This window comes from Poromitra crassiceps, assembly GCF_964638095.1.
Source record: "Poromitra crassiceps genome assembly, chromosome: 12".
NCBI classification, from domain to species: Eukaryota; Metazoa; Chordata; class Actinopteri; order Beryciformes; family Melamphaidae; genus Poromitra; species Poromitra crassiceps.
The window spans coordinates 20553435-20565984 of record NC_139632.1 but is presented as its reverse complement, the minus strand read 5'-3'; the positions used below and the strand labels follow the sequence as shown (position 1 = coordinate 20565984).

The following is a 12550-nucleotide window of genomic DNA, read 5'->3' as shown; positions in this document are numbered from 1 at the left end:
ATAGACATGTATGGGAATAAAAGCATTATTGTGGGGGTGAAAAAACTGTTGCAAGGACCAGTAAGGAATGTAGAGTGTGTAGAGGTAAAGTTAAAAAAAAGAAAAATTAAAACTCAAACATCCGAACAACACTGAAGGAGAAATACCAGAGACCTTTAATATAGACTAGAGCGAGACACCCCATGTTCCAGTCACTTCCTGTATCTGGCAGAGCCGTATAGATAGAAGAGTCCTGACATCTCCATTCACTCCAATGGACCAGTTTTTTTTACTCTCAAAAGTTCCAGGAAGTAAGGTCCTGGATTAAGCAGCACTGTCGAGTTGCAGCAAAATAGTTTGTGTTGTACTCTGAAAGGGTTTTTGCCCCCTTGAATCAAATTGTACATTATCGGCTTTATTTTAGCATGCAAAAGTAGCGCGAGACCCATTCCTGGCTGTTCATTGGCTAATGAGTCTCGCATTTTGGTCCTCCGCTGACGCCACTCTCTCTCTAGAGCAGAGGTTCTCAAATGTTTTTCAGCCAAGGACCACTTACAAGATAGAAAATATACCGGGGACCCCCTCATTCTGATTTGTGATTTTGGGCTAAGCTTAATTGTTTCCACGGTAATGTGCTTGAGTTTTAAATTGATAGCTTTGTTAGATTAGAATGCAATCCATGAACCATTTTAGATTTAAAGCATCAAATATGTTTGTTGAACTATGAAGTTTTTATTTTTATTTTCCTGAAAACTTTTCGCGGACCCCCTTGCAAAGTGCCACGGACCCCTGGGGGTCCCCGGACCCCCATTTGAAAACCACTGCTCTAGAGGACACTATTATCTGGGTTTGCCACTGCCACTTAGGAGACTGGTCAGCCAATGAAGTTTCATACCATTGACAGCCATCCAATCGCAAGCTGATGAACACGCCCATTTAGGAGACTGGAAGAGGACCATTTCTTATTATTGGCGGAGCCTGCAGTGGGGTGTCTCCCTATATTAAAGGTCTCTGGAAAGACTCGGGACGGGGGGGGGGGGGGGGGTTAGACAGACTCTCTGAACGCTCCACTGTTTTCTCCAATTTGGTTTAGAAGCTGGCCCTTTAACGCTGTTCAGAAATGTCAAACGCTCAAATGATGGACTGGAACTACTCAGAACTGTTGGCCTGGGAGAGTATTGGAGTGATGATTGGTGGCAGCCTGGAGTGGTTTGGCCAGGGGAAGTTTGGCCTTGAGAGCAGCAGAGAGGGGCAGAGAGCAGCAGAGAGCGGCAGAGAGGGGCAGAGAGCGGCAGAGAGGGGCAGAGAGGGGCAGAGAGCGGCAGAGAGCGGCAGAGAGGGGCAGAGAGGGGCAGAGAGCAGCAGAGAGCGGCAGAGAGGGGCAGAGAGCGGCAGAGAGGGGCAGAGAGGGGCAGAGAGCGGCAGAGAGGGGCAGAGAGGGGCAGAGAGGGGCAGAGAGCAGCAGAGAGCGGCAGAGAGGGGCAGAGAGGGGCAGAGAGCGGCAGAGAGCGGCAGAGAGGGGCAGAGAGGGGCAGAGAGCGGCAGAGAGGGGCAGAGAGCGGCAGAGAGGGGCAGAGAGCGGCAGAGAGCGGCAGAGAGGGGCAGAGAGGGGCAGAGAGCAGCAGAGAGGGGCAGAGAGGGGCAGAGAGCAGCAGAGAGGGGCAGAGAGGGGCAGAGAGCAGCAGAGAGGGGCAGAGAGGGGCAGAGAGGGGCTACTCCTTGAGGGGAAAGTGGAGAGATACAATGTTAAATAATGACGAAGAAAGGCAGGGGAAGCAACGAGGGATGAGTACCTTCTGTGTGTGCTCCTCCCTCCAGCTCTGGCTTTCCGCCTAGCACATTGGCAGCAATGTTGTTGACCATGTTCAGGATGGCATCTAAGGGAAACACACACAAAATTATTTTCCAAGACGAGGTTGAAATGAGGTTCCTGGTAAGTGGTAATTGAAGTAATCAATAAAAACAGACGCCTTGGCATCCCATCTTCTTTACTCTTTCTCTCCTCTCTCTTGCATTGCTCCAATGTTCTCTGTCCCATTTATTTGATTTTCTCTCTTTCACAGCCTTTCTCCCAAAATTCACTTCCTGTTCTCCCAAAATTCACTTCCTGTTCTCCCCTTCCAAATCCTCTCTTCCAAGCCTGCCCAGCTAAAGAAACCCCCTCTATGTCTCTGCTGTGTTTTTATAAGGTAAAACCAGGGGTTATGTTTGACCCCTGTGAAGGTTTGTGTGGTGAGTGTGTGTTTAGTCAAGTTTTACCAGTGCCCCCCTCGCTAAATTAGGATACACAGGGACTTCACTGTATCTGTGTGTGTGTGTGTGTGTGTGTGTGTGTGTGTAGTAGTAGTATGGGCAACATTTACTAGTGAAAGCCTAGTGTAAGTCTGTGTGTACTTGTGATGCCATGTGGGAATAAAGACACTGAGGGAACATTCAGCACTCTCTGCTTCCCTCTAACCTGGACATAACTTAACCACTGACATCTGCTGGAGGGAGACACTCTTGACTTGTCAGTGCACCAAAAGCCAACAGCCTCCCTCTGCACATGTGTATGCTCTTAAGACAGACTGTAAATTTGTAAATCAGTGTAAACTCCAAACATCTGAACCTATAGCGCGCCACCTTAAAACATTCACATTATTTCCCTGCAGGGATTGATGAAGCTGACCTTATCTGCTGTTGATGATAATTATTTGGCTGTGGCATGAAGCAGTTATTTTCTCTGTGGCTATACGCAGGTGTGTGTGTGTGTGTGTGTGTGTGTGTGTGCGTGTGTGTGTGTGTGTGTGGTACATACTGGTGGCAGAGCCAAGCAGGTTCTTAGAGGCCTTGTCCTCAGATGGTTGGTAGCCAGGGGGATAGTCTGAGGAGAAAAACACACCACAGGTTACAACTAGAAACATTCACAACTCCAGTACGCAGACAGAGATTTAGATTAAAACACACATTCAACTGTATGAGATTTTACACAATGAAAAAACATATGGGTACCAAAAATGGACATATCCCCAAATAACTTCCAAGATGTATCAGTGGAAAATGGCAAACTTCCATGTAAAAAATAAATCAATAGGTAACACTCAGAGACCCAATCAGACCACCATCTTACCAAAGTCTTCATCCAAGTACTCCAGTCTCTCTGAGGGGTACTGAGAGTCTGCTATCTCCTCATACTCCTCCACCATACTGGTACCAAACACCCTACACAGAGTACGTACACACACACACACACACACACACACACACACACACACACACACACAGTATACAAGGTTATTAACACACAACAGACTAGAGGTGGTGAGGTTTTTCCTTGGGTGTGGCAGCTCTTTACTACACACAGTGCAGATAACATACAGATAATGTAAACACCTCCTATATTCGTAATTGTGAACGTTGTTTGTGGTATTTTAGTCTATCCACCTCTGTTATAATTCTGCAACACTATGGAAAAACCCTATGGCAAAACAAACATGGCATACACTGCGTTTTCTATTAATTGAAATAAGAAAACCGGTTTCTGCCCTTGTTCTTGACATTCCTTTTTTCCATCTCAGCCTTCAGTCATGGCCTTATCTTCAGATAGGATCAGCGGCATATCTCAGATAGGAACCTTGTTGTAAAAATGCCAAGGAGGGTTTTACAGCCCCTTCCGCCCCCTACAGCAATTCTCTCCTACCAAGTCCCCCATGACCTCTCTAGCTTGGGCTGGCAGGTATGTGTGTGAATGTGTGTGTGTGGGCGTGTGTGTGTGAATGCGCGCGTGTGTGTGTGTGTGTGTGTGTGTGTGTGTGTGTGTGTGTGTGTGTGTGTGTGTGTGTGAATGTGTGTGTGTGTGTGTGTGAATGTGTGTGTATGTGTCTGTCTGTGTGTGTGTGGGTGTCTGTGTGTGTGTGTGTGTGTGTGTGTGTGTGTGTGTGGGTGTGTGTGTGAATGTGTGTGGGTGTCTGTGTGTGTGTGTGTGTGTGAATGTGTGTGTGTGTCTGTGTGGGTGTGTGTGTGTGTGAATGTGTGTGTTTGTCTGTGTGGGCGTGTGTGTGTGTGTGCGTCTGTGTGGGTGTGTGTGTGGGTGTGTGTGTGAATGCGTGTGTGGGTGTGTGTTTTAAGGTGATGAGTGATTGGTTACTCAGCGCATTCGCCTCAGCATGAGGAACCAGGGTGTCGTGTTACACTAGAATGGCCAAAAGCACAATTTGAAAGCAGCCTAAATGCTCTGGCTGTAAGTGCAGTTCATGTGAGGGGGCCTGGCACGGTGCCAGGGGGCCTGGCAGGGTGCCAGGCCGCCCTGCGGTGGGAAATGCCACACTGAGCTGGAGATGATATACAGAGATATGTGTACAAGAGGGCGGCTGTGTTTGGGAGGCATTTCTACATGGAGGACGACGAAAGACATCCACTAGCAATGCACAGCTCTTTAACCACTGTCTTGGATAGCTGTGTGCTACCAGTCATCACAAAGAGAGGTGGAGAACGAGAGAGCACAACTGATGAGCAACAGAGTTAGGCCAGCGTTTATAATTGTTCAATAAAGCAGTAGAGATGCTTCCAATTTCCTGTCCCCCCTGTATTTATAGACCAGACAAGAAGTTTAATGGTTGCCCCAGCGTGAGCTGCTCCTCCTCCTTTCAAATCCCCAGGACCTGACCTTGTCACTTAGCTCATTCCACATACAAATAAGTGAAAGATCTACTCAGAGATGCATGTTGGGAAATCTTTAAGAGCCCGTAACTGTTTATTGTTTAAAGGCAATTTAGTTTTGACCAAACATGAGGTAAAGAGCCAACAGAAAGGTCTCGCAACGGACAAGGAAATGGGCCGGGTCGTTATCGCCATCTTACCTGATAAGACTGAGGGGACAGAAGTGTTCTGTTCCAAAGTGGGAGAGGAGTTCGACCTGCAGGGGACGAGGACAGACCGTTAAACCGACAGTATCCAGAGTCCACAACTGAACAACAGAAGCAATCCCAACAAGGTATTTATCCATAAACCCATACTCCATCAAACTTTGAAAAATAAATACTAGAATTGCCAAGCGCTGTCAGTATGGTCCGTACGTACTCTACTGGCTTAATATCTCCCACATGCATTAAGGATCAATGTTGTACTCCAAAGCGCACCCATACTGTGTGTGTGTACCATTATTACAGCACATTATACTGTGTAGTGTGTACCATTACAGCCCATTATACGGCGCATCAAAGCCTCTAACAGAGAGAGAAGAGTGCTAACCTTTATGTACTTGATGAACATCTGATGCGAGAGGAAGACAGGAGAGGGACAGAGAGAGAGAGAGAAAAGAGAAAGAAATCAGTAAAGATCGATTCATGCTCCAAGCGAGTCAAGCATCTGCTTACAGCTTTGCTAGGCTCTTTGTATGACATCAGACAACACACGGCTGAAGATGGTTCTATAAGAGTCTACAGGCAAGAGACACGAGTGAGGTGTTTTATTAGCAGCTGGAAAGAAGGACAAAGACAGACGGACGGACGGACGGACAAACAAGGTGAGAGGTGGAAGACATCAGAGCAAGACATAACAGGTTCACATAGCTTAGAGATCTTAGTGACAATGGCAGCTCTTCCTGAAGCCTTTCTAGACACAACACACTTATGCAATCACACTCCATCATTTCACAATACAACACATTCAACACAATCAGCAGCCACATAAAAACATCATAAAAAGATCATCATCATCTGAGCATGAATCTACTGTTCAACAACTCTAGAGACTAACGGACAACAGTGAGCATTTAGCGTAAGCAACAGTGAGGGGAGGAGAGAGAGCAGAGACTGAAGACAGTTCAACAAAGCAGATAATGAATAAACACATCAACACATAAATGAATATAGTCTAATATCGCCTTGTGGGACGATCATGTTCCCATTTCCTTAGTGTGAAAACTCATGAAAGGGCTCCGACGCCATTACTGCCTCCTTAGTCCTGACAAAGCCAACTTTCATCAACACACACCCTCACTGTCATTCGCACGGAGATGCATTTCTCTCTCCAGGCAAAGGAGGCGCTACAGGCAACACTGATGACATGGTTAACTTACCATGAAGTCATAAGAGAGTCCCCTGAGCTTAGGAAACCACACACCCCAACCTATGTGTATGTACTGTGTGTGTGTGTGTGTGTGTGTGTGTGTGTGTGTGTGTATGTACTGTGTATGTGTCTGTCTGTGTGTGTGTGTGTAGCCTAGCTAGGAATTAAATGCACAAGTCTGTTACAAACAACAAACAAATTCATCTATCCTTCCTCCACTTACACATGTTTGTACTATTCTAGTAGCCAAAAGATGAGGGCAGTACTACCTTCACATATTTAGCATAAAGCTGTTCATCCAATGGGAAGCTCTGGACAGTGCGCTCATCACGGGCATGGAATGTACCCAGCTTGACCCACTTGTTGGTAGGATACCTGCAGACATCAAAAACAAAGAGGAAAGGATCCTTTGATCTGCTGAAGAGGAAGTTTGGGTTGCCCGGCACAAACTGGCTTAGGTTCCTGCAAATCAGAAATTATGTTCGGTCCAAGATTCACGCCTTTGAAGTACTTCCAAGTGAACATGCTTTTTTCGATGAATTGCTGGGCCCTCCTCACTCCAAGCATCTTATTTCTAGATTTGTATGTCTGTTTGACAACCGCAACACAGCCTCTACTGAGAGGATTAAGGAAGCATGGCAGGGGGAACTTGGTATTGATTTATCTGATATTATATGGGAAAGAAGTCTGTCTCTGGTACAACTCTGCTCAGTTAATAGCAGACACCAGCTGATTCAATTTAAGGTCACTCATCGTCTTCACTAGTCCCCCCAAGCATAAACTGCACAGGATCTTCCCTTCTGTCTCACCACTGTGTGACAGGTGTGATGCGTCAGAGGGCACTCTGTCTCATGCCTTTTGGTTCTGCCCTTCATTAACAGGATTCTGGGCCAAAATATTTGACTGGTACTCCCAAGGCTTACAAAATGACCCTACAGCCGGAGGCAGAACTCGCCATCTTCGGCTGCTCTGAGTCCTCTCTGAACTTCCCTACGGCTGTGCAACAATCTCTGACACCGGGGACAACTGTCGCCAAAAGGCTTATTCTGAAGGAGTGGAAGTCCTCCTCTTCGCCTTCTTCTCGGGTGTGGCTGATGGACATGATCTCTGTTCTACAGATGGAGAGACTCAGGTCCCTGAGAACCAACGCGCTAAAAAGGTTCTCAGATATCTGGGACCCGTTTTTGACCTACCGTACTTTGACGAGGTTAAGAATGATAAGTGACTGGGGGTTGGGGATGATGGATGGCTTGCCCAGTTGGTATCTCATGGACCCCTTAGGCGGGATCCCAGGTACACGATATCTTTTATAAACATATAAGCACCTTATGCGGCTGATAGCATGTTATATTGTTGAATGTTAATGATGTATGTTTTGTTTTTTTGTTTTTTCCTTTCATTTTCCTGTGTCTGAGCCTGTTTGTCTTGTTCGTATATTGTTCTATAAAAAATGGAAAATAAAGTATAAAAAAAAAAGAAAAAAAAAAGAAGAAAAGAAAAGAAAACAAAGAGGAAAGGGAAGTGTGAGGTAATGTGTGTGTGCAGGTGTGTGTGTGTGTGTGTGTGTGTGAGAAAGAGGGAGTCAGCATACCTGTCGCTGATAGACACTAGAAAGTCCTTTGGTGTGGACGAGAAGAGTTCAAAGTTAGCAATGTCCAGCTGCTTCACTTGAATTGGCTCACAGAGCTCTATCACAAACCTAGAGAGAGAGAGAGAGAGGGGGACAGAGAGAAGGTTAAATAGAAGAACTAGTGGAAGACATGCTGGAGAGAGGATGTTATATTATGAAATGGTAGAGAGAAGCGTCTGCACATCCACTATGCAAACCAGGTGCTAGACTAACAAGGCTAGACGTTGAAAAGGAAAAAAGTCTGCACTCTGGAGGTGGAGGTGGAGATGGAGGTGGAGATATCAATCTTTTACTTCTCAAGAGAGAGGCATTTTGGATCTCCACTTTAGATACTGTTGCTAGAGGCCTCAATGAGTCTTTTGACCTCAGACCTTTTCTGTAGGCTAACTACCACTAACTACCCCCTCCCTCCAATTACAGGGATACTGTATGGCATTGTTTTTCTTGTTTTCTTTTCTTTCTACCTAGGTTATCCCAATTTTTTGATTGCTAGGCTTTTAAAATTTCTTCTACCTATGTTATCTCAATTTCTTGATTGCTAGGCTTTTAAATCCTATTCATTGCATTTTGGTTAATTTTGATATCCCTTAACTGTTAGTTCTACTGTATTGTATTAACTATGTTTCAGTGGTAGTAGAGTTCTATTTAATCTCTTCCCCATTGTCTTAAAAACATGTATTGTGTTGCATTGGTTTTTTGTATTATGCATTTTGCAATATGTTATTTGTAATGTGTTTTATAATCAGTCGTGTGGAGTATGGTGACAGAGCAGGACCTATGGACACACCCTCTAAACAATTAGTGAACACACCTGTGAGCTACTAAGTGAAATGCTGTGATTGGCTGGGCTGTTCCATATATGTGAGTGTTTGTCCTGTTTGTCTCCATTCTGATGAAGGTTGTTGAACCGAAACGTTATCAATAAAACTCCTCTAAGTCTTAAGTATGCTCCAGAGTGCAGACTTTTTTCCTTTTCAACATATTATGAAATGGTGCCTGCTTTATAGACACATAGCAGCAGTGTGTGTAGTGTATGAGTGCCTGCTTTATAGACACATAGCAGCAGTGTGTGTGTAGTGTATGAGAGAGTGCCTCACCAGATTTTGTTGCTGCAAGGGTTTAGCATGTAAAGGTCCATGTTCTCCATGAGAACAGCTGACGTGCTCTGAAGAAAGACAAGAAAAAGACAGACGGATGAGAGTCAGTGACACATACTGTAAATGCATTTAAAGAGAAGGCTGGCATGGAGAATATGTCAGGAATAAAGCAGTATCTCAGATAGCCTCATGCTATTCTAAATCTTTGCATCTAACTGCCTTCACAACCGTCTTCACTCATCGGTTTCATGGGCAAATAATGTGAATGTAGGTAGAACATGGTTGGGGGGGGGTTAACCTTGGCTTCGTGGTTAGCAGAGAGGATCTTGGCACCACACTCCACGGAGGCGTAGTTATTCTTGAAGTTTGTCTGGACCTTCTTCACTGGGTGAGGGCTGCCATTGGTTGAGGTATGGAGGGACTGACCTGGAGAGAAGAAGTGTGAGGTTAGGAAACGCATATGTGTGTGTTTGTTTAGTGTGTACGGTGTGTAGCATAAGATCTACCCTCATATCAAAGTGTGTGTAGTTACTGTTCTATATGACATTTATCTATGGGATGGACATTGTCAGATCTGCCACTACACTTGCTGGACCTTAAATACACAGAACTGAAAGCATTTTCTTCAGAATAAAATGAATGAGGATGCAGGGCAGGCTGAGGTACAGAGCTGACCGCATGGTCATATATTTAAAAAGTATTTAAGTTGTATGTTAAGCTACTTGTGTGTCGGCATGACTGAAAGAGAGTCTATGCCAGTGAGAGAAAGATCTGCTGCATGTGCATGCATGTGTGCATTGTGCATGCATCCGATTGTCTAATCACCATCATAAAACATTCATGGACAGGCCCATTAGAGACAGTGGAAAATTAGCCTTGCCTGAGAGGAACACAAAGAGGTTACGCAACACACACAAACACACGCTCTGCTGACCACAGCAGCACATGGCCCACAGTGAGAGAGATGGAGAGGAACTGAAGACCAGGAAGGAAGCAAAAGAGGAAGAGAGAGGAAGACAGGTAATGGTGCAAACACACCAGACGCTGAAGCGACACGGACGCGGCGTGAAGCGGAGCCGCTTTCCTTCCGGCGCCCTTGTTAACAGATTAGGCCGACCGGCCGCACCGCGCGAGGATGCTGTCCGGTCTGAATGATGTCAGCTGTTAACGAGGGCGCCAAAAGGGAACTAGGTGTGTTTCGCATCTGGGAGCGTTTGTATCAGGCCAGGCAGGAAGTCTGTACAAGTTGTGACTGACGCGGAGCAAATCAGAGTGCGTCTGGTGTGAACGTTCAGCCTCCTGCTCCAGCTGAATTTACGTGTGGTGGTACTTTCGCAGCTGGTGTGTTTGAGGCATAGGGCAACGCACAAAAAAACTAAGACGAGGAAGCGAAAAGAACAAAGAGAAGTTGTGGGTGTGTGGGCCTCCTTTGTCTTTCAGAAGCAATGCATCAAATCATGGTCTCATTACGGTCAACGAACATCTGGACATGATCTTAATGCACCGCGATGTCCGAGGGGGTTCTGCGTTGTCTGCGCTGGTGTGCGTCTCTCTACGTGTGCTTATCTCCGAGTGTGTTCTGTGCTCTTACTTTTCTCCTTCTCCACCTCCATGACTTGTTTCTTCCACTCGTCGAAGGTGGGGATGTCCTCTTTGCTGGGGACGGAGGGGTCCGTCTCCCTGCCACTGGAGGCATCTCCTGCCTGAAACACAGAGAGGGCATGAGCCACACAACTCTTTGAGGGCTGACATGAGTGTAGTTTTAATCAACAGTATAATTGGGCTTCCTAATGTGTTTACATGTTGACATGCAAGAACTACAAGTGAAGTCATCCTCCAACATACTAATATGCTAAACATAACTAACACATGGTTATTTCTATTCCTGGCATCAGAGAGCCATGAGGTCACTGTACACGCATGTTAGAAGCTCATCTTACATGCTATATGACCAGCCGCTACACACACGTACAGTGCGGATGAGAATGTTCTAAGACTCCTTTCCATAGACCACAGTAGCTAGCTAACCCACATTGAGATGCATTGAGCTGTGAATAATATTTTGATGGATTACATACGCATTACTGTTGGACTCCAGGAGAGAGTCTGACCCTAAAAAGCCAGCAAACTCAGAAAGCCTCTTATGTAAACAGTCGGACGCAATCATAGCCAGCCATGCATGCAGATTAGTCGCCAGAACGGAAATGCATAGGAATCAATCCAGGACGCAATATTCAAAAAGTCCTTTAGCGTAAGTACTGTAATACTCTACACATTTCCCTGAAAATAATATACACATTTATCTTTCATGCTCCCTTCAACTTCACAAAAGGAGGCTGAGAACAAGCTGACTTAGCATTTACTGCCTGACACACTCAGGAGGCAGCTCTTTGCTAGGGTGTGTGTGTGTGTGTGTGTGTGTGTGTGTGTGTGTGTGTGTGTGTGTGTGTGTGTGTGTGTGAGAGAGAGACTGTATGCCTAGATGTGTATTGTAGCAGCTAGAACCTAGCTCATCTTGTACCCGACACGCAAAGCTTCACCCCCCCCCCCCCCCCCCAGTAGACTAACACTGCAGCAGACTTTCACCTGTTCCTCTTCTAGTGCTATTAATAACTATTTGGCATTATGTTGTTGATAAAGATGTGCTAGCAATCATAAAATATCCTACTTCTTAGAACTGAATTGCTGCCCATTGCATGTCCCTTGGTATTTACTAAGCTGCAAAGAGATTTGAGAATTGACATAAACTGCCTTTCTCCAATGGTGCACTTACTGCAATTCACTCATAACTGTCTCAACTGTACTGGTACATGTGAAGTGCATATGAAGCTGTGAGCTGCTGACCGGCTGGTCTTGGTGGCTATCGGAGGTGTTGTCCACCTGGTCCAGGTCAGAGAGCCCATGGTCTAGCTCCTGCTGCTGCTGCTGCTGCTCTTGGTCCACAGGGCCTGGAGGGGTCTGGACCTCTGCTTCAGGACCGGGTCCCTGTCCCTGGTCCTCTACGCCAGCCACGTCCACACTACAGCACAGCCACGGGGTCGATGAGGAGGAGAGAGAGGAGGAGTTGGAGGGAAGAGGAGATGGAGAGGGGAGGAAGAAGGATGAAGAGAGAACACAAATGAGTGTACAGCCGTGCAGGACACAAAAACACAGTAGGAAAAATATCCCATTCACTTCATTCATATTGACAGTCCTTGGTTGTGAGTGAGCAATAACGATGGAAAAAGGAAAGTCAAACAAAACAAAACAAAAAACAAAAAACTGAGGAGAAGTAGGAGGAGAGCAAGGCCAGCGGGCGATGGTTGCGCGTAGCAGAGAGAGGTGTGGCTTGTTACCTTCATTACCTGTCTCTGTGCTTTTATTGGCTGCTGGGGTTAACAACTCACCTGGGGATTGGGCTGCCAAAAGGGGAGATTTCACAGGTTGCCAGTTTGGGGGGAGTGACCCAGCACTGTGAGTCAGAGAGCACAGCAAAGACAAAGCTGTCTACTGGGGGTTCATCTCCAGCACTGGCAACCCACACTGCACTGAGGGAAAGAAAGGACATGCTGTTTACCACAGCTCCTTACACTGGGGAGGGGAGGTGGGAGAGAGAGGGAGGTGGGGTGGGAGAGAGGGAGGGATGGGGACAAGGAGGGCCACATGGGAGTAAGAGCCAGGAGAAGGGAGAGAGAGAGAGAGAGAGAGAGAGAGAGAGAGAGAGAGAGAGAGAGAGTGAGAGAGAGAGAGAGAGAGAGAGAGAGAGAGAGAGAGAGAGAGAGAGAGAGAGAGATGGAGAATAAGGGTGGAGAAGTGG

The 12550-nt window shown here is 46.3% G+C and overlaps 1 protein-coding gene across 1 annotated transcript in view; it reads right to left on the bottom strand.

The window, feature by feature from the left end:
• The window catches only part of suco (SUN domain containing ossification factor), a 53479-nt gene that overhangs the window by 11441 nt on the left and 29488 nt on the right, over positions 1-12550 (bottom strand). Inside the window, exons 5-15 of the mRNA XM_083647599.1 lie at positions 11599-11773; positions 10346-10457; positions 9053-9180; positions 8755-8822; positions 7619-7726; positions 6297-6402; positions 5209-5229; positions 4818-4873; positions 3089-3180; positions 2777-2842; positions 1773-1856 (exon numbers count right to left, since the gene is read on the bottom strand). Coding sequence (XP_083503725.1) covers positions 1773-1856; positions 2777-2842; positions 3089-3180; positions 4818-4873; positions 5209-5229; positions 6297-6402; positions 7619-7726; positions 8755-8822; positions 9053-9180; positions 10346-10457; positions 11599-11773 — 1016 coding nt within the window. The remainder of the gene's footprint in view (positions 1-1772; positions 1857-2776; positions 2843-3088; positions 3181-4817; positions 4874-5208; positions 5230-6296; positions 6403-7618; positions 7727-8754; positions 8823-9052; positions 9181-10345; positions 10458-11598; positions 11774-12550) is intronic.